Source organism: Coloeus monedula (assembly GCF_965178545.1).
Source record: "Coloeus monedula genome assembly, chromosome: 3".
NCBI lineage: Eukaryota > Metazoa > Chordata > Aves > Passeriformes > Corvidae > Coloeus > Coloeus monedula.
The window spans coordinates 93,509,377-93,531,922 of record NC_138783.1 but is presented as its reverse complement, the minus strand read 5'-3'; the positions used below and the strand labels follow the sequence as shown (position 1 = coordinate 93,531,922).

Genomic DNA, 22,546 nt, shown 5'->3' with positions numbered 1-22,546 from the left:
GGGCTCCCACAGCAGCTCCGGAGTTTGATACATCTCATCTGCCACCCGGGATTTGTGTTCGTCCCTGCTGTTCCAGCCTGCTGTTCCCCAGGGTCCGGCCGGACACCGGGATCGGCTGCCCAGGGGTTTGTGAAGCCTTTGTCCCATCCCTTCCCGGGATCCCAGGCCGCCAGTGCCGCGTGCTCCCCGAGCTCGCTCCGGAGCGCCCCCTGCAGCCGCGGGGGAACCATCGCACCTGCCCTGCTCACCGGGAGCCGCCAGCGCCCCTGCCGGCTGCGAGCGGAACTGCACCCGAGGGGAAAGGGCCCGACAGCCGAGAAGGCTGGGACTGGGTTTGTGATTGTTTGCTGTTACTGCCATAGTTATTGTTGTTTATTTGACTGGTTATACACACATAGATATATAATAGTAAAGAACTGATATTCCTGTTCCTCATATCTTTGCCTGAAAGCCACTTAATTTCAAAATTGTAATAATTTGGAGGGAAGGGGGTTTTAATTTCTTTTTCTCTTCCATTTCAAGGGAGACTCCTGCCTTCCTTGGCAGACACCTGTCTTTCAAACCAAGACATTAGTATACAGAAACCAATTTCAAGCAGGCCTAAAGAAATTTTCCTGCAGATTGGACTCCCTCCATGTCTGACTGCAAAGGCTTAAATGAAAGCAAACCAGGTATTTAGACTGACAGACACAAGACATGCCAAATGTATCAAGTCAAGCGGCATGAAATGAGTTGTGCCTCTAGGAAAAGCATATTCTCATAACAAATCAGATGAACTTTCAATTGACTTTACTCAGTGAACTTCTACCAAACAGTAACAGCCAAAAAAACCCAGACCTGTTCACGCAGCTGCCAACTTCCACTTAAAAATCACTTTTAAAAAATTAAGTTTCTCCATGATGTGATCATGAGAGGAGTTGTGTCTTCACTGGTGCAAGATCATTGAGAGTGGGAGTGATTTCTGAAAACCAAGCAGCAGAGCACATTCCCACATGCTTCAAGCTCAATCCTTAACCAAGTAAGGAATATGCAATTACTGACATTTCCAACCATCAAATTCTTTCAGACCAAACACTAATAGTAGGACTCATCTCTCCTTACAAAGGTCTAAAAATTAGTCATGCAAGTTTGATCTAGTCACCCCAAACCAGCCCATAGTTGTTGGAAAGAAACTGGCAGAGTTAATTTTTGGCCTGCTTCACTCCATAAAAAAGAACCCAAGGTCACTAGTCCAGACTTGTGCATCTGATTTTTAAACAGAATTTTTCTCTCCAACTTAAATGTCTAAAAGTAACTTTGCAGATTTTCCAAACCCAAGAGTTATTAATAAAATATGAGTAGTTTCTTGGGTTATATTTAACAACAACAAATTGGGTTAAAGTTAAAAACAAACTTCAATAACAGCACCTCTGTACAGATCTTCATGTCCTAAGAATTATCACTTTTTATCAGCCTTTTCCGGCACAAAGGAAGAAGTCTGTTACAGCTTTGACACAAAGTTCAGCTGTAAGCAACCAAAGGAAGAAAGCTCCCCAAAATCACGAGCAGTGTAGTGGAAGTCACATGCATTAAGAAGTTATCATACTAATCACTATTTCTTCCTTTTAAAGTGAACAAATCATTACCAGGAAAATATTTCACTTCACCTCTCATGTGAATGGAAAAAAACCACAAGGAAAAAGAGGACCTGAACAACAGACAGTTACAGGATAAACAAATTTCTTTTGTTTCTTCTTGGTAGGAATGCAGCATAGTATTTGCATAATCAAAATTTATTCTTTATTAAAGTATATGCTGAATGTTACAGAAAAGATTAATGCTGAATTTTGGCCATGGCTCTTCTCAGCTATGCAAAGGTGAGGGGGGAGTAAGAAAAGTCCATCACATACAAAGCAGGGACTACTCACACTGAACTCATCTGTAACTTCACAACCTGAAATTGAGAGAATCAGCTGCAACTTGTTTTCTGATTGGAGAGCACTTTTTTCCTACAAGGACTGGTGGAAGCCTTCCCTAGTTTTATGAAGGATTTTAAACTTTCCTTTATATTTAGTAGCAGTATTTTAGTTTAGGGGAAGGGGATGGAGAGAAAAAACAAGATACAAGAGCTAAAAGACTTTACTCTTAATAGAAGATATAGGGCATGGTCTCGCAGGTCTCCTTGTGCCAGACTATTACTTTGAGCCCAAGAGCAGAGGGTCCCATTCCCTCTCCATCCTACCCTTTCTGCTCCATTTGCATGCTCTCCCTCTTTCTCCAGTTCTAAGGCTCGTCTAGCTCAAGGTGAGGGAACTCAACCCACTCCACAGGCACACACAAGCCAATACATTTTATCATACTAAAAGATGAGGGTCAGAGATTACTTGAGGCAAATGGCAGGAGCAGGCAAAAGCTGTTCATTTGGCTTCACCACTTATATCCACTTTAATACATCTATTCCAGGGGAGACATCCAAATACTTCCTTCTCATGCTCTGCACAGCCTACCCTCTGACCTACTGTCCATTAATCTGCTTCGTTCTTAATGGACATTACTGTCCAAAGGAACACAGCTTCAAACTGGTCCAGTTTGGGGGGAAAAAAAAAAAATCGGGATTCTTTTCAAGCAGCAAAATGAACATTAGAATCTTACACTGCTAAATAAATCCCAAAATTATGACTATCTTGTCATTATGTGCAGATCTGCTGCTTATAAATAAACTAGGTATGGGAGCACAGAATCAGGAAGAAGGCCACAATGAAAAGATTAACTACTCTTTTGTAGTAAATTTAGATTAAATCCCAATAGAATTTTTTTAGACAATCTTTCAGCACTCAGAGGTGGCAGTTTTATGCTGCTGTGAAACAAAACCAACCAAAAGCTTTCCTGCTGATTCATCTCTGTGCAGGAACCATGAGAAGACCATTGGCTTCTTTCTTCCCTCTCATGGGTCTGCAGTATTTCTACCTCACTCAGTAACACAACCAAAGGCAGAACACATTAGCCTCAGTTTATAAAACAGATGTCTATTTCGGTACCAAGAATCAGAGTCACTGATGTTATTTCTGGAGCAAAGAGATTTGAAAGCGCAGTCCAGAAAACCAATGCTTTTGGAACCAGTCTCGTGCTTTTCCTGCTCAGGGTACTTCAAAGGTCAGGCATCTACAGGACAACCTTCTTCACCTTGCTATCTCATCCTTCCTTTTTGTCCTGATTCTAGCCACGATAGGGTTAATTTCTGCAGTAGCTGGGAGGGGGTGTGGCTATAGGGCCTGGAGGTTGTTCTATACCACCTCATCACTGCCAGGGGGTGGGAAAGGGACTCTCTTCCAGGGAGAAGGGGTTCCCATTCAGTTGAGAAAGTAGCAGAGGTATTGTCTATTATCGTGTGCTTTCTTTCTGTGTGAATTGTTTTGTATACCTTTTGTTATTAATATCGTTGCTGTTACTGTTTGTTTTCGTATCTCACTGCTGTTTCCAGTAAATTGTTCTTATCTCAACCCATGATCTTCGCCTTTTGTCCCTCCAACTGGAGGGGGGAGAGGGACCAGCATGTGGTTTTAGAGGGAGTGCTAAATTGAAGAATACATTTCCTAAACCATGGCACTTTTACTTTCATATCCAGGTGCTTCTCACTATGAGACACAGGTGGTCAGTAGATTACACAAGTATTTTTATAACTAATATATTCTACTCCACTTATGGCCACTTCTTTGCTACTCCTACATCTGTGATGTGCATCTGCTCTGAAAAGCTTCAAGGCAGGTAATTTTTTCTTTTTTTACATAGTAGAGAGCAGAGCAAAAATTCACCTCAACTGCCAACTACAAGCATTCAAAAACTCCACTGCATATCCAGAATTCAAAAGTTCAAGCTTTCCCCTGCAACACCTGGAACTATAAATTATTTTGGAGGCTTGGGGGGTTTGCTTGTTTTAAGTTAAGGCCAAGTTTGTTATTAACTAAAGTCAGAAAAATTGAGCCTGACAACCCCCACTAACAAGTAACAGCTCAAGAGCTTTCAGCAATCAAGAAAGCCAACAGAGTTAGGGTTTTTTACAATATTGCCACTGTATAAATCCGAAAAGCACGTGCATAAATTCCAGTCCCCTTCATCCCCAAAAGATGACACTAGAATTAGAGAAATTGCAGGAAAGAATGGCAGCAAGGAAGACCACAGATACAAAATGGCTACCATATATAGCACAAACCCAGGTGGATTAGAGCTCCTTAGTTTGGAGGGAGATGCTTAACAGCATTGAGACAGCACAAATCTGCAAAATCATAACCAAAGTAAACAACATGAAAAAGGAGCAACCAGAAGGGTTTTTGTGAATTTTTTCCCATCCAGCATTACTAGGTACAAACATGCAGCATATGTCTTGGCAACTCTCCAAACCTCAGATGACTGGAGACTAGGAAAAACATTCTGAGGAAGTCCTCCAGTTCTCCCTTTAGCTGTTCTGGTAGACCAAAGACCAGATGAGGCAGCAGTTTGAATATGACCTGATAGGGCTCCTCTTACAGAGAGCCACAAGAGCTGGCACTGCTCTTCCCCTTCCTCTCGAATGGTTAAATGCTTTAAACTCACCTGAAAATTCCCAACTTCCACTAACAGTTTAACATTCAGAGAAGCTTCTTAGTGCTTTGATAGTAAAATATTCCCTGTCTCCAGTGAAATGACAATGACCATTGTTTGAATTACTTTTCTGAACCCATCATAAACTCAATTAAGATCCTACAGCCACCATCCAATCCTCAGTCAGATCCTTATGCCAGCTGTCACATGGCACAGCACAGGCTCTGGGACTGACTGATAAAGATCAGACCCTGGGTTTCACAGCACCTACAACTCCTCCTCATAAAATACAAGAGTGTAAGCACGGATTAGCTACATGTACGTGCCTGAGGACTTGCAGGCATACTCCAAAATTCAATAGCCAGCCTAAGGGGAGCTTACTCCAAGGAAGCTACAACTTATACTCCAGTCTTTCCTTATCCAGCATGTAGCCTCTGCATTAGGAGGACAGCCACTTTTTATCTTACATCATCATTTGTGCTACTAAACTTGACTATAATAGGGCATGAAAAACAAAGTGTAGTTGGAATGCATGCCCTTCTAAATGTGTACGTAAACTAAGACACGAAAATTTAGAGACCTGGATTCTTTAAGCTCTTTTTTTAATGGTTAGAGTAAGAAGCCTGTTCTCTCCGACATTTTTCTTAAAAAAAAAGTTCAAACCGCAAATAGCATATTAAATAAAGTCAGCAATAAAGTTCATCAGTTCAGAATCAGGAAATTAAAGGGCAAAAATGGTGAAAGAACAGATTACAGATTTAATTAGCTGAAAGAATTCTGTTGCTATTACTAGTCAGATTTTTCTTTAAAGATTAGACCATTTCTTGACACAGTCTACCTGCCCTTTTTAACCTGATTATACCCATTAAAGACTTTCCTATATGAAAAAAAGTTCCATACTTAAAAATTGTTTGCAGCTTCTGGGCATGTAAAAGAAAGAGGACCCAGAGACTCATACACATTTTAAATTGAATTTGAAATAAAGTCTTTGGTTGGCCTTGTCCTCCTGCCCCTCCCCCTGGAAAAAAGAAAAAAGTGTGATTGCTGTTCTCTTGTTTATAAACCCCAGCATTGTGCTGGGCTGTAACTTTACAGCTAGACTGTGGCAATGAACACAGCACAGTTGCCTGAAAATTCTGGAAACTGCAAACATGAAAGCAACAGTAGTATGATTCCACATCTTACCTTGGTCTACTATTAAAAAAAACTACAGTAATGGGAAAACAACACTTGAAAAAACATAATGAAAGGCACCAATTCACACTGAAAGAGTGCTCAGCCAAAGCCCACTATAATATGTGCAGTGAACAGGAGCACGAGTTCATTAAACACACTAACCACAAAGTTTACATTCACCTTAAGTACTTTGTTCCTTTCATCTCTCCTATGGCCACACTAGTTCTTCCTTTCTGAAGGAAAATCTACCATTGAAGTGTCTGAGGTCTTAATTTCATTTTTTCCCCTCCAATAAAGTCTTCCAAGCCATTTTTCTTTTCCCTCACTTGCTCCATGTTAATTTTCTCTTCTACAGTTTTCCAATCAGTGCAGTAGCCCTTCCAAAACTTTATTTTGTCCATAGTTCACAAAGAGATCTTTATCATTACCCAGTATTTTTCCTTCCCCCAGAAAAATATTTTTATTTCATTTTAACCTGTGTGGAAAGCCACCTACTGACCCTTCATGTCTTTGTCTAGTACTGGAAAAAAGTTGTTTTCAACTCTCTTGCAGAAATTTTACCCCAGTTGAATAGTTTGATGCTTCTCCAGACCCTTACCAAGGCAGGCTTTAGAAAGTCATCTTACTAGCTCCCTCTTTATTCATAGTAAGAGCTCTACTGTTTCAAGTTCTGAGCAGGATATAAGCCTGCAGATTTCTGGCTAGTCTCCATATTCATAGGAACATGAAGTTTATGCTCCAACACACCTTACTAAGGCATGTAGTCCCAAAAGCCCAAAGTACTGCTGTTGAGGGGAAAGGCAAAGAAGAAACTCTGCATAAACCAAGTGTTTAGATGCTTATCCAACTCGAATAAAAATCCATAAAGCCTAAACTTTAGGTACCTGAGTTTTTTGCAAGAGGAAAAAGACAACCTACCTTTCTAACCAAATAACCTCAGCATTGTTCCAGAGCAGAGCCCAACCTCTTGACTTTTTAATTGAGCAATTCAGCCAATATCAGCTTCACCACAAAGGCTCTGCTGTAGCAGGTTTCAGGACAAGTATCAGTTACACCAAACTCCTACTTGTTTGTCCTCACCTACTGCCTCTTTTTTCTCCCAGTGGGCCAGCCCAAGGTCTCACTGCCCTTATACCCTGTCATCAGTCATCAGTATTGACCACTGATCAATGCTCACAGAAAGCACACATGAAAATGGATCAGTAGAGGAGGGGTACACTTCTCCCAGGGATTTACATTTAGTGTTTAATATTTCATGCATCAAGTGGATTCCCTCACCTGTCAGTTTAGCAAATTCCTTTTTAAACCAGTTCATACTTCTAAACTCTGCAGCACAATAACAAGTGCCACAACTCTTCTAAACCTGCAGCATGGCACATTTCATTTAGTGTCCTTGGTTCTTATGTTACAAGAAACAAATAACAATTGTTCCTCATTCACCATCTTTGCACCATTTATAATTCATATAAATCTATCAACAGCTCTTTCTTAGCAGTCTTTTTACTCAACCTGAAATCCTAGCATACTTCACCTGCCTCATATAGACCTCTATACCACATCTTCAACCACCCCTGCTGCTTCTCCAGTGGCCTGTGGGACAGAACTAAGGAGAAACAGACTCAAAGGTAGGCGTCATGGCTCAAAGATACAACTGTTCACTTAGATGACACTATAATGTTTTCTAGTTTATTCCTTCTCAAATAATTTCTCATCTTTCTTAAAAACATTCCTTAATGCTTTTAACCACATGATGAACCTGGAAAGATCTGTGCTGCTGAAGAGCTTACGACTAATCCAATTTAAGTGTTAATTCAGCACTTAAACCACTACTACAGAAATACTAAGTTTTCCATGACATAACTTTATCTCTAACACTTAAGGACATAGGATGGATAAATACAGATAAACAGCATTATCAAGAGAATAACCTGTTTTGATTGCTTCAAGCAGCTTGTCATTCTTCTCTCCTTCAAGCAGTCTCTGGTAATACCCAGGGTTTTGTTCCATGTTGGCTTGGGCCCCACTCACAATCATCCAGATCAATGCACGGTGTTCATTGGGGATGCCTTTCCTGATATATCTCTTCACTGCAAGACAAGAAGTTTGGTTTTGCTTGTTCATTTTTAAATAAATGAAAAATATCCAGCTGTATAACTCTTTTTTAAATGAGCAACCTAAAGTTAAGAAGTCATAGGAAAACTCTTGACTAGAGATTGTTTTCTCTCCTATGCTACCATTTAGGATAAGCATTTACTTCTCAGCCGCATAGTATATTTTAGATTCACTCCGAAGTTCTTGTCATTCAGACTCCCCGCCAGATCTCCAGACTCAGGTTTTCCTCCCTCCTCTCCTCCCTTGTTAGAATTTTGAATCCTTTCCTCTTCTTCTGCCTTTCTGGATGGAGATACAAACAGCAAAGCTCCCCCTTGATCTTTGTCCTTTTTCATTCAGATAAGCACTGACTTGACTTTTCCTACATCACCAGTGGCCTCTGACATGATGGCTCTGCCCATTCAGCTCTAACATCAATGGCCATGTTAACATAACTCTAGGGCTTCAGCTTAGCACCTGACCACTGAAATACAGCAGAAACTGAGGAATATTAAATACGTGCCTCCTATCTAAATGAGCCCTGGAAGAACTGGAGATGTGAGCGAACAGCAGATGATTTTCCCTAGAATAACCGGGGAAGTCTTTTCCAATCTAAAGTAGCTCTTATCCCCTACATAATTTTCATCATTAGGGTGTGCTTTATGGTTTTTTTTAAGCAGACGATTCAATGTAAATAACTATGATGCAAGATTACAGGAAGAAGCATCAGGCTACTGACAATGAAAGCAGCTTCCTCCTGGAAATGGTATGAAAAATATTAATAAGGAGTCAATGCTGTTTATGGGTATATAATCCTAAATCAGCTTACCTTTCCTGACCCAAAAAGACAGCTGAATGTTTGAGATTCTTCTCCTTTTTGGGGGGAGAAGAAACTGACAAATGAAACAGACATTTCTTACTAAATGAATCAGGTTGTATCAATAAAAGCATCAACTTCTCCTCTCTACATTTTATGGGACTCAAATCCAAGTGGAGAATTTTATTCCACCCACACACTACCACACACACTATCACTACCTAGCCAGGTTGTATTCAATCACACAGTTCTGTAATAAATACTGCCTAAATTAAAGGCCTTAAAAACAGCAGAGTGAAGCAAGGTTGTACAACTCAGCCAGGCACCTTCTAAATACATTCCACCTAATTAGAACTGCTATCCTTTAGGACCCAAAGCTGCTTCCCCAGCATCACCCAACATAAACATGCACATATAATGACTATTTCACCCACCTAAAATCTGGTGTTTTCTCTCAAAGAAACATATTTGTAATAAATACCTGGTCTTTAGAGTACAGTTTTTGTTTCACTTTTCAATGAGGATTTATACTACAGGCTACAGTCTCTACAGTTCTAGCTGTAAAGCACCTTAATTACAATCTTCTTTTAGACTGGAAATAATTTACTTGTTTCCATGGTGGTTTAAAAATCTCTGCTTCATCTTTTTATGAAGTTTTGAACTCTAATGCTCAAGAAATCCTATAAATTGACATAGCAAATACAGGAATGAGCATCAAGAACCAGTCCCATTTAGGTTAACAAGAGACATTCAGATGAGCCTAGAAACAAACTTACTGGCTAAAATACTGGATTATCATATTTTAACACATAATCCAAATGGGATTTTTTTCTGGAACAATTTTAAATTCTGGAAGCATAGCCAACATCGATATCCAACAATACACATTAAATCCAAGAGAAGCATGGACAAGCCTTTGACAGTGGCAAAAGGGGAAAGCAGCCTGCAGCACAGCACACACTCATCATTCCTCAGTGTCATCATTTGCATGGCAATAGACAGCCAGGGGCTTGTATCACCCCAAGTGACTACTGACCCAGCTCCCTCATTCCCTGAGGAATGCAAAAGCCCTTTACATTGTGCTTTTTCTCCTCACACCATTAAAAATACTTGCTAGGATCTGCAAACTGGCATTCAGAAGCAGCAAAGTAGTTTTGAAAAGAAGGACAGTCGCAATTTAATACATATCACTTATATATATATATATAGATACAGATATATCATCTTCTATACACAGAATTATGTTCATACAAATATGTAAGTATAGGCTCTCTTCCACATTATCCTTGGGAACGAAGAAACCCACAACAACAGTTGACACTGCAGAATATCCTCCCACTGTAACATCTAAGAAGCTTTCCCAGAAGAAGCCAGATCATGCATGGGTCTCCACCCACACATCCAATGCCAGTTGCTTGACCTCAAAAGTAGAACTGTTGAATACCCCCAAGCCCCGAGTAAAATTCTAGAACATACATAGGTAAGAAATATCTTTATGTAAAATTTTTGCCTCTGTTCATTAACAAAATATTAAACATCAATTTTTACGAAACCCTCCCCCACTCTTAATAATTCAATTTCCTCTGACACTTACTGCCAGTTTCACAAGTTTAGAGTCACACTTTATGAATGTGTTTTCCTTGTTACAAGAAAAAACAGCTACCTGATAGGGTAGGAGTCTAAAAGTGATGATAAATACCCAAAGTAACTTCAAGAGAAAAGTACAAAGAAAATAACATTTTTCTAATACTGTACACTACTTATAGTAACAAGATGTAAAAACAAATCACTTAAACCTGCCTGTCCTTGTTTGATGGTAGAATATGAGAGTTTTGGAGACTTATGCTTCAAGATAAGTGTTGTATTACCTTTTTCCCCCATTAACATGTTTCACTCTACATCATAGACTCAGTTTATGTAGCAAAAAAAAAAAAAAGCCAAAACCACCAACATCTAAAATCAAAAATTATCTCATCTTAAAAATATTAGAAGAGCGTGATTTTGAGAAGCATCTGCACTTTTACTTTTTCAGTTACTAACAATTACTGTTGAATGTTGAGGAAATAGGAAATAAACTTGGGCCCTAGAAGAAAAATTCTACAAAAGAGCTGCAAACAGCATACGAGGAACTGAAAGCTTTATTTCATGAATACATAACAGAAGAAACAGAGCAGATCAGTGCTGTAAATGTTCAAGTTCCAGTCAAACTGACTTTCCTTCCACTAAGCCCTGGGCTGGAACAGAAATGCCCCTGTTATAACCATTGTTTAATAAATTTACTTTTCCCTTTCACTGTATTTTATCAAAGACCAGAAAGTGTCTTCTGCTACTGGTCACTTTTGACAAATTCACTAAGAGCCAAATTGTTTTGTGTAGCATGAATTTGGTCAGAATTAGGATACTTTGAGCAATTATGTCAGACAGTTTGTTGCCCACCTGTAAACAAAACAGAGCAGAAACCTGTATTTTGGTCCCATAAAGACAGAGCTGAATGAAGCAAGGAAAAAAATTAAGAGGATCTCAATAGTGGCAGAGGGAGAGAGAAAGAAGGCAAGTGACAAACAGTGACTATAAACTCTCATGTGCAGTGGAAACAAGGTGAAGATAAGGGTAGGGGGAGAAACAAAATAGCAGAAAAATAACAAAAAGGAAGAGACTGGAGAATGAGTGAAAGGAACTGTCATCCAAAAGCCCCACGACCCACCCTGCCAGCAGGCTGCAATACAGAACAACAGGATACACTGCTTAATTACCATTATTAAAATGTAGTCTAATTATTTTTCTTTATAGTGGAACAGAATTACATCCATTCAAACCACCCTGGATATGAGGGAAACTCAGTAGCATGTGAACATGCCACATTTCCAAACTGGAAAATTAACACAAGTCATCACTTCTTCCTGTTTGCCTGGGCAGGAATTATGAGCTTCTCTATGTGTAGACAAATGGGTGTGGAACAACTGAGCTATCACACATACACTGCCTCTCACATGTCTACTCACAGCAGGACACACAACAGTGGTTTCACAGCTACTGCGTTCGGGGAGGTAAGCGGCAGTTCTAGCTTATGGCAGAGCCAGCAGCCCTGAGCAAAGCTTCATAGCAATGAAGTCAGGTCCTGGAGGAGGGGAATTCAGTGGATAACCTGCAGAGCTTCTGCTATTTGCCTGCAAGGAAATCACTGCATAATCATCTTGCAGGATAAAGCACACACCTGCTTACACAATTCCATGTGCATGTCACAGACTTCAATCTTAATAACGATATGAGAAGGAAAGTATTTAAAAATCAGTAATTGCACAGGTTAACTTTTCACTCTCCTCCTCTGAGGTATCAGCTGAGGATAATGCAGGAAGCTTTTTGTAACAACTCTGGATCTACACTAAGACTACATTTCCTCAGTATTAGTTACTCCTGTCACTCTCCCTGGAATTACATGTGTATGTGAGAATCCATAGCCTACAAATCCAAGTATCTTTAGCAAAAGTCAGTAATGTCAAAGATGAGGCACCAGCCCACAAGGACTTGCGCAGTCCAGAGCCATTGCCTGCGTCCCCTCAGTGGATTTATAAAATCCCCGTTTTCACAAAGAGCAGCCTGCTGGGGACAATTAAAGCCACGTTAAAGGCTGCTGCCATTATGTGCCCAGTGGGGCAGCATGACCATTGATTCTGAAGCCTGGTGGACAAGTTGAGATATTTGGTCAAAGTTTTGGCTCCAAAATAAGACCAAAGGCATTCACACCTCTAGTACAATCACAGTAACATTCTGTTTCTAAAATGCTAGAACTGGGAACACAAAGAAAGAGAAATGAAATGAACACACAGAAATTGCTAAAAGCTGCCAATGTTACCACTCACACATTAAGAGAAGGGTATGAATTGAAACTGAGATTATTTTTCCACAACTAGAAGACTAAGTTCTGCAGAATCTCAAAATCCTCACCAATTCAAAATGGCACAAAGTTATCACTACATTCAAACTTGACACCCCAAACAAAAGCATCTTTACAGCTCAAGCCTACATTTCCTGGAATTTCTCACCACTGAAATAGACATCTGTACACAAAATACACTGTTATATTTAAAATGTCTCACTAGTTATCATCCCATTTCTGGTGCCAAGGGAAAAAAAAAAAAAAAAACAACCCCACAACAACAAAACCATCAGAATCACCAGCCAAAGTCTGTACCTGGAGCACAGCTCTGAATACTTCAGCTGTGTTACAGTCAATGTCTGATTAACTTCTGCTTAATTTCACTCACTTTTTCTTTAACATACTTACAGAGAACTCTGCCCAACTCCAAAAGACACCCAAGGAGAAAGCAACCTGAATATCACCATTAAGAGCAAACAGGAAAATTTAGACGCTTATTTGAAAACATAACCCAGGGAGAGAGTGGGAGGAAACCCCACCCTTTAGTTTCACAGGATTCCCTGACACCTTCTGACTCTCTCTCTGTATTTCCACCTGTATCTCTTGCAAGATAAAACATTGCTAGAGGTTTTCATGCTCTTTGAAGCAGACATTAACACTTCCATCAGCATTTTATCCAGTGTTGCATCAGCCCCTGCATTAATCTTACTTTCTTCGCTTCCTCAGGCATTCATCGTCAGTTCTTAGTACACACCTTTTTAGCTGCATGCTCAATGTTATTTTACAAAAGGAGGATAAGGAGAGCTGCAAAATCTCAGCAGCCTAAAGAACTGTCAAAGAGACAGCAACTGAGAACCCTAACATCCCGATCCCTGGGGTTCAAGACAGCATCTTCTACATAATCTCATGTCTTTTTAAAGAGAGTACAGAGTACAATACAGCAAACAGCTGCAAAACGGTATCTTGCAGTGCCAGTGGCCATAATATCTGGGTTACAGATGTAACAAGATATTAATGTGCTGAAGAAGGATTACTCCTTTGGAAGGTTTAAATCAAATCCCTCTAACAACAGCATACTTGCTTATGCACTATTACTGTTTATACTACTGGTTTTCATTTGAAGACAGAAATAGTATTCAACATTCAAAAACACAAACCCACTGAATACCATTTCTGTTGATCCCAACATAATGCACATTTACCTATAAAAAGACATGAAGCTCACCTTTTAAACCCTTCTGTATACTGTTATTCCCCTTTAGGAGCTTGGACCATTTTATTGCTCTTCTAGTGAGTACCACTAGGTATCTGGAAAAGAATGCTTCATAGGATGCATAATCAAAGTCTTCTGGCCTTTCAAACCCATATGGATCAACCCTGCAAAATAAAAAAAGAATTCCTGTAATAATGTTTCTACATACCTACAGCTGGAGAAAAAAAAAAAAAAAAAAAAAGAAAAAGGCAAGTATGCTTTAAATAACTTCCAGTTGCTATTTCTAAAAGCAGCTCAAGACTCCCTCCTCCCAACAAAAACCTACTTTACACAAACTGTTACACTCCATTTAGCATTTAAACTTACTGTTTAAGTAAATTAATTTAAACATGCACTGTTCAGTCAGTTTTACAGATTTCACAGTTTTTTTAAGTACGGAGTTTGTGGAGCAAAGGACCCATTGAGTGCAAAACCGACACAAAATTATGGCCACATAAAAGTCTGGGAGGTATTTTTCACCACAATACAGGCAAACAGTTGAAAAGTATAAGCTATAGCACAAAAGTTCAAATATGACTTGAACTCTCTTTCCACACAGTTCTGTGCCCAAAAATGACAACAGAAAGTACAAGTGTACCAGGTTACAAAGATTATTTTTTAAATAGGTAATTTCTGAAATTATCTTCATGAAAATATACAACTTGGAAAAAGACAAATCCTTGTGTCAACCCACCTTCTTTATATGTAGTACCAAAATACTTATTTTATTATCTTTTACAGTTGTTCAGTGTTCAGCACATTATCTCAGGCAGCACAATACTGACAGAGTATCAGAACTGAATGGCTGATTTTGTTTTAATATATCAACTCACCTTGCTAAATTATATTTATGGCAACTTCCCAGGGTGCTCTATACCTGCCAATTACCACCTGAGTACAGGACATTAATGGGCTCCACAGAAGTTAAACAGGGAGAGGGATCTGTCCAGTCAGACAAGGTTTCAAGATAGACTTGAGGGTTTAACTTCCCAAAACACTGCCTGTTTCATTCATGGTGTAGGAATTTGGCCACGGAGCAGCACTGGAACAGCCTTGGGAAAACTGGCTCACGGGAGCGTCACAGGTAGTAAAGCATGAATCAGATGAGGAACAATTAAATATTCAGACCTCAGATTGTTACTACATTGTTGGCTGCTTAGAAGAGTCACCTTAATATTCAGGTACTCCTCAAATCTGACACAAAAACCAAAGGTGTAAAAAGCACCGAGACCCCCGACACAGATTGCTCTGAAGACACAGAACACGAAAACACACACATACAAAAAAACCCCTCACACGTCCATGAACACACATCTCTTATTTACGACTGCGACTGCCCAGGCAGCAAGTACAGATTAATTTCATGCTCCACTCCATTCCTAAGGCAGAAAGGGAAAACAAAGAGTGAGGACGCAGGGTTTCAGGGAAGCCACCTTCCCCGGCTGCCCTCGGGCAGGGAAGGCTGCGGCGGCCGCTCGGTGCCCTCAGCCACCAGCCGCGCCTGGGCCGGTCCGTGGGGCTTCCCCCGGCCGCAGCACCCCGGCAGGGCCGGCTCCGAGTGCTCGGGGAGGCACAGCTCGCCCTCCCTGCACGGCTGGCGCGGTCCGAGCCCAGCCCTGTCGGCAGCCCTACCTGTACGCCCATTCCCGCCCGTCCTCTCGCCTCGCCATCGGCCACCCCGCTGGCGCCCGGCGGGCGGGCGCTCCCCAGGCCGAGCAGCGCCGCGGCCGCAGCCCAGCGCGGAGCTCCGGCTCCCCAGCGCAACTCTCAGCCGCCCTGCGAGGGGCGGGGGCGGCCGCCGGGCCCGCCCCGTGCCCGGGCCGCCGCCGAGCCGGGCAGGGCAGGGCAGGGCAGGGCAGGGCAGCTCCGCGCCCGCGGGGCCGGGCCGCCTCCCCTCGCCGGCCGGCCCGTCAGGGAGAGGCGCGTCTGCTGCCGATCGCGATTTAGATGTGTATTTCACACTTCGCTCACATCTTGGAGAAAACAAATTCAAATGTTTCAGCACGAGGGATATGTCTCACTAATACGGGGGGAGAGTGATTTCAGGTACAGCTCTTCAAACCGAAGGAATTTCCCCATAACCACGAAGAAGAGGTGGTTATTATTTATGGGGTTTTCCCCCAAATCGTCACAATCTTCTTTTTAATTTCCTAAAATTATTCATTACGGTCAGAATCACAGAATATTCTGAGTTGAAATGGACCCTCAAGGATCATCAAAGCCCAGCTCCTGACCCTGCAGAGGACACCCCAAGGGTCACACCACGTGCCCAAGACCATTGTCCAAATGCTTCTTGAACTCTGTCAGGCTTGGTGCTGTGACCGCTTCCCTGGGCAGCCTGTTAAAATGCCCAGCCACCCCTCTGGGTGAAGAACCTTTTTCTAATACACTGCAATATTGCCAGCTTTAGCTCCTGCTGATTAGTTTTCACCATAAACTAACATTCATTTAGATATTATTTAAATAATAAATGGCAGATTGTAAAAAATGTGGATTAATAATACACAAAATTATCCCCCCAAAAAATTGGCTTCCCCATTTCCAGAATCCACCTCTAAAATTAGCCCCACTGTTCTTCATCTTTAGTGGTCTCGAAAAAAGCCTGAAGCCCACAAGGACTCAGCCCTACCTGACTGCCAGCAGCTTAATTCATAACACACTGCAAAACAGAAGGGAGAGTGCAAAATTATATCCCTGCTTGTCCTTTTTTGAATCAAGTTCTGACTTTGCACCCAGCAAAGTGCTTGGAAAATTACAGCTACTGCTTGGGAAACATTATCTTGTTCAGCCAGCAAGTAAGAGTTGCTGCAGACAACAGATGGGATTTCACAAGGGAGATCAACAGTTGCCCCAGCACACTCTTCAAGAAAGCTACCTCCCCTCTGCGGGATCACAGGCAGTCACCCACACAGAAACGTAAAAGTAGTTCGGCTCCAATGGCAAGGAAAAAAAATAAAGAGGTTTGTACTTGATTTGATTGCCATTGCAGTGCTGTGAAAATTTGTGATTGTTCAGCAAAATATAACTATTACGTTTTTGTGCGCTGGGGGAGGGAATTCTGTGCTTCACCGCTCATAGGGCTTCTCCTGCAGGAGCAGGGTCCTGCCCGAATTACTGTGCGGCATCACGAACGCGCTCGGGTACTGGCAGAACTGGAGCGTGATTGCAGCCCAGCCCGGGGAGAGCCGGCCGGGGCCCGTGCCAAGCTGCGCTTGACTCGCCGCCAGCGTTGCCTTGGCAGAGCGTAGGCAGAGGCACGCTCAGCAAACAGCTCTGCCCCAGCGAGATGGTCACAGTCTCACGGAAAATCCTTGGCAGAGGTGTGAATAGGAGGCAATGTTGTCCCACGGGAGAAAAGAAGGAAGCCTCGGTTAGGCAGAATATCGTCTTCTCTAAATTTTGAAGCCACAGGCTTTTTAGGTAACAGAGTTACGCTTCATCTGTCAACATCAGGCTCTTAAGTGCATATGCCCTTCAAAATGGATCCATCAAAAATTCCCTGCAAACAGCAGATTGTTTCTGTGATTAATTAAGGTACATCTGCAGTGCATCAAGGGTAGCCTTGTCTATAGCACAGTGTACTTTTACTCAAGCCTCAAATGTTATGAACAGTATCTGCTGCCTTAACACAAACACAACTGTGTGGGTGATTCAGGTTTATGCCTGTTACACACAAAAGCTCCCATTAAGAATGCTTAGGTTATTAATTGATTAATAGAAATAATTCCTAAATTTCAGCACAATAATTGGATCCCTATATTTTGTCTGATAATATGAGCTAGCTCACTGTCTGGCAAGAGATAATACCTTGGTTGTCCTTCCTAGGGTATCAATGCTGCTCTCTTCTGGGCAGATGACATCAGGTTGCTTTTAAAGGCATTCAAAGAAACTAATGCACAACCCCTCGAATCTGAAAACTGCATGTGCTTGGTGGTGTGATCAGCAGAAAAGGATACTATTTACTTTTGATCCTTTACTTCTGAAGGAGCTGGTGACAGTGGCAGAGTGCAAAAGGGCAGGCTTAGTTAACGTTCAGACCAGTGAAGCTCACAGCCTTCCTATCTGCCACCTGGTGCAAAAGGAAATATACTTTATATAACTTCTCCCACACCCCGTTTTTGCATCTGAACCTTATTCCTGAAGTTTTTATGTTATGGTGAATGTGTTTGGTAGAAATTCTCATTGTTCTGCTGCCAGAGTAAGTCCTTAAAATAGTGACTTCCCTTTAAGGGTAGGCATTTAGATGTGCTCCCTGCAAAGGCAGATGGAGACAGCAGATGAATGTTTCACAGGCTGAGACGTTCAAAGCTTTGCTTGTCTCATACCCTGCATTTTAAGTGAGCAAGGCTTCCCTGCTTGTGTTTGCAGAGCAGTTGCTAAATAACAATACCAGGATGATTATGGGGAATTATAAGGTAGAATGGAGTTGTGAGCTGTAAAACCTGCCTGCAGAGGCACATGGCAGCACAAAGGAGCACATGGTGGCACAGAGAGGCTTGTCTCCACCAGACCCTGGGGGGAGGAGGTGTCACAGGGCAGACACCTACAGAGAGGAGCCTGCCGGGAACTGACGGATGGATGGGTGAACAGTGAGTGATCATCCCATAGAAGGACACTGAGAAAGTGTGTTGCTGATGTGGCACCCTGGGATAGGTCACACCATATAAAGAAATAACTGTGCCTTAGAGAAGTGTATAAAACCAACTCACTCCTTTGAATAAATGATTCAGATTCCCTGCGGGTCTGGGTCAGTCATTCAATCACTGACAGATGATTCTCAGCCTTATCAGGAATTAGTCTGGAGTGGCTTTATGCTTCCTAAGGCTGTGAAATGTGTGCTACATCACCCACGTTTGGTGTATCAGCAGTGCTGAAATGTGGTCCAGCTTCTCACTTAACATCCCACAGCCACTGTTACTCTTTAGGCCAGACAGGGAGAAGGGGCATCAGGAGAAATTCCTTAATAATATTTGTGCTGGAAGTATTTTTTGACTGCCTGTGGGGACCATAAGGATTCTTTATCCATCCAAGAATGGAAGAAATATATCTATTATTTTATATATCAGAAATGTGTCTGGGGTTTTTTCCCCTGAGGTTCTTTTTTGCTGGCTTCAGGGAGGCCAAAGAATATAAATTGTTAGGGGAAAGAAAAGCACTATAAGACCAAGAAACAATGAGGTGTGAATATAAGTGTACATGGATATAGTGTGCCTAATATTTTTGAAACAGGATGGCTGAATCTGTTCATAAGAAATACCAGTGAGAAACACCATTTCCAGCAAAGGTAGCAGCTCTGCTTTTTCAGATCCAGACAGGAGTTTAAACTTTTTAAAAAACCTTAACTTCTCACAAAATGGTTTAATAGCCCCTGTTTAAAAAATAAGAAAGCAGCAGCATTGGAGAAGAGATAAAAAGATAGTTCTCACTACTGACTGGGTGCTGTGGTATCCTAAGTAAGGGATGAAATTCCCACAGCATACGTGGCTTCCCTAGCTCATGTGATTTTCCATACAGCCACTCACCTTTGTGTCTGTATTTCGTTAACCACACCACACAAGAGTACTCTGCTTCCTTGGAGCTCTACTCTGCATCATTTAGCTTGAGCTACTTTCCCGTGACCTGAAGTGAATCTACTGCTCCATACTTGGGGAAAACAGTTAAGGTGAAGTAAATTTGGCAGTACAGAACATCCAGTAAGAAGTAAACATACACTTATGTATAAATATGTATCTATATGTCACTGCTTGTCTATATTCTAACCTAGACATAATGTGCTCCAGGACCAGACAACTCATCCAGCTAATGAAGCTGAGGAATGCAACCATCATATCCAGACACCTTTACTTCCTGTTACAACCAGCTACCTACCAAGTTTAGTCAATCCTTACCTACATATGGATTAAGGCTCTCAATCCATAATGAAATGTAATGAAATGCTGAACTTGCTCCATGTTTTTGTCCCAGAAAATTGCATCATGCTTACATAATTGTTGTCTGCAGGCCTGATTAAACCTGTTCATGTGAACTGTTCCATCAGCATTCACTGAACTTCAGAACAGGCTACACAGCAAGGATAGAAATGTACTTAAAAAACTTAATTTCCACTATTCCCTAAAGGCTTCACAGCTTAATGTCTATGAAGGTTACTAGCTGCTAGGACAAGTTACATCCACGTGTAGTCTGGGAACTGCCAGTATTTTGATTATTCTTGGTATGACTGTGGCCCCAGGAGTCAAAGCATACTGATAAGAGCATCTATAAAAAGGAGCTCTAAAGCTTGCTGCATAGCACTGCAGCTGCCTAGAGAATCAACATTACCCATGTAAACCTCTGCAGAGAGGTTTCTGCACTCGGCTGCCATCCTCCAGCTGCGTCAGAAAAGAAGGCTCAAGGCTGTAAGTGACAATACTGGAAACAGCAGGGGCAGAGAACTTATATGGTAGTGCCCTTGGTGTGAAAAACACAGCAAAATTATATGTCAAAAGTGATATGGGAAAGGTACGTGAACATTATTAGCAGGAAGCGTTCCTAAGGCAGGGACAGGGATGTCCTTAGGAAAAAGGTCAGTAGCTATCACAGATCAACAACCCAATGGTGTGGAATCGAGTAGAGCAGGAGAGAAGCTCATGAATCTACCTTAGGTTAATCTGCAACTCTGTAAAACGTGTTTGTTTTTCAACTGACAAAGTGAAGTATTTTCTACATGGCTTTGTTCTGTTTGTTTTGTTTTTCCTTATCTACTTGAATGATCATGAGGGGTATGATGAAAGCCCTTTAAATCATGCTGATGATGTTTACCTTCCTGGCTGCATGAGTACAAGGCTTATAACTGAACTTTGAAATTTCGTAGGGAGAGATGACAGACAAGATTGGAGATTATTAACTCCTTACTTGTCCCATCTCCTTTTCTTTCTTGTCCCCAGTTGTGAAGGTATTCTGCCTAGCAAATCTGGTAGCTCAAATATCTACTGACTAGGGATGGGCTTTAACTTGGATGTTCTCTGTCTGTCTACTATGATTTCATGTTTGGTCCTAGTTGTGAAAAGTTGAGGCAAACCTTCTCCTGGCATTTGATTGCTTCTGCATTAGGATTTCTCTGCAAGGACTCTCATTCCAGTTGTCTCAAGTAGTATCCTAATCTGTAAGAAACGGAGTTATCATTGCAGGTCTTTAAATACAGTATTTGCATGTAAATACATAGTATTAGCTGTGAAGAACATTATCTGTTTCACTTAGTTGTCTGTATGCAGTAAGGAGTTTCTCTAAAACTAATGCATTATGTAAAAATATTCTTAAAGTAACGACATGATTTGGTGTAAAGAGAAGAAGGTATATCTACCCACTCAGGAACAGACATCTGTTTCACACATGGAATAAGGATGAGTTTTGTAGGAGCACAGATGTGAAGTTTCTGTAATTAAATACTATTTTATAATGCATACATACAGGGGTACTGAGTTTAAATCAGATCAGCAAATTCCCTTCCTGTGAGTTCCAAGCCTTGGAGTGCAAAAGGTAACGTGCTCCCAAGGAGGTTGTTCTTCACCATAGTTTTCTGCATGTTTATTCCCTACACATTTTTCAAACTCACAGCCTGAAAGAAAAAGAGTAAGTTTTGTGAAAACCTAAAACTGGCTTTGACAGCAAGAGCGAGTGAAGCTTCTTGAAACCGCAAGGTTATAGCAACAACCATCGGTACAGGCGTGCCTCGGTATTTACATGGGATCTGGATATCAGCTGAAGTATCATGTTTTTAAATTCCTTTGGAAGGGAAGAAACTTTGATTGCAACATCTAGGATCAAATTCTGACTTTCTTCTGGCTTACTTTGTCAGGTTACAAATTATATCACAAGACTAATACTGGAGGAAAAATGTCATTCTCATTTTGTGTTAAGTTGCATATAAATGTTCCTAGTACTATCACAAACTGGTACGTTGTCAAAATTGAAATAATTTAATTTTCCCTTTTCATATTTCAGGTATTTCTGACACTGTTCTTTCCCATCTCAGAGTAACCACATTGATGAGGGAAGCGTAACACTGGAAAACAGCAGCAACATTTTTGTATTTCCATGGTTTGCTGCATAATTAGATACAAAAATAGTGTGTTCTCAGTCAGCTGTTTGATCCTTTTTTCCATTCAAAGTGTAGCTCTTTTGTCAACAAAACACCAGTTTGTTTTTTTCAACTGAGAAATTTTATTTTAGCTGTGTATGAATTAAAGAAAATGATAGAACTTAATTTGCTGTAATTATTCAGGGAGCCATAGCAATCATTGAGTGTGACAGTGCTGCACATTTGTATTGCTTCTGCAAGAAGTACTATTTTGGTGTTTTCTTATTTCTCAAAAACATATTTTTCAAAAATTTTCTGCTCAGAAACTCCAATTGTCTTATTTTTATAATTTCCTTTTACATGACATCTTGCCACTGCCAGTCCTCCCTGAGCAGTTGCTAATTTTCTGAACACAGTCAAGTAAGCTTTATGATAATTATTATCTTTCCTGGTCTATGCAAAGTAATTTTTTATATGGTTGCAAAAGCACAATTGTTCTCTTATTAGATATTGATGGAACATTGTTGATGAAAAATTGACTGTAGTTATAATCCATGTGTAGATGTAAATCAACTCACCAAAATACATAAGTAATACTTAGAATTGACCATAAGAGTTGTGGACATGCCTTGTAGGGGCCCTGATTCTCTGCCACACTCAGTTACAGTTTAGGACATGATATCTACGTGTGATGAAACAATCTAGAATTCTAAAGAATGA

The 22,546-nt window shown here is 41.1% G+C and overlaps 1 protein-coding gene across 2 annotated transcripts in view; it reads right to left on the bottom strand.

Annotated features, from left to right (window-relative positions):
- GRTP1 (growth hormone regulated TBC protein 1) overlaps positions 1-15,477 on the bottom strand; it is a 36,271-nt gene extending 20,794 nt beyond the window's left edge. For both annotated transcript variants that reach the window (XM_082278451.1, XM_082278452.1), the window contains exons 1-3: positions 15,403-15,477; positions 13,744-13,895; positions 7,662-7,820 (exon numbers count right to left, since the gene is read on the bottom strand). In XM_082278451.1, the coding sequence (XP_082134577.1) occupies positions 7,662-7,820; positions 13,744-13,895; positions 15,403-15,440 (349 nt within the window). In that variant the 5' untranslated portion in view covers positions 15,441-15,477. The remainder of the gene's footprint in view (positions 1-7,661; positions 7,821-13,743; positions 13,896-15,402) is intronic.
- Positions 15,478-22,546: the final 7,069 nt, after the last annotated feature.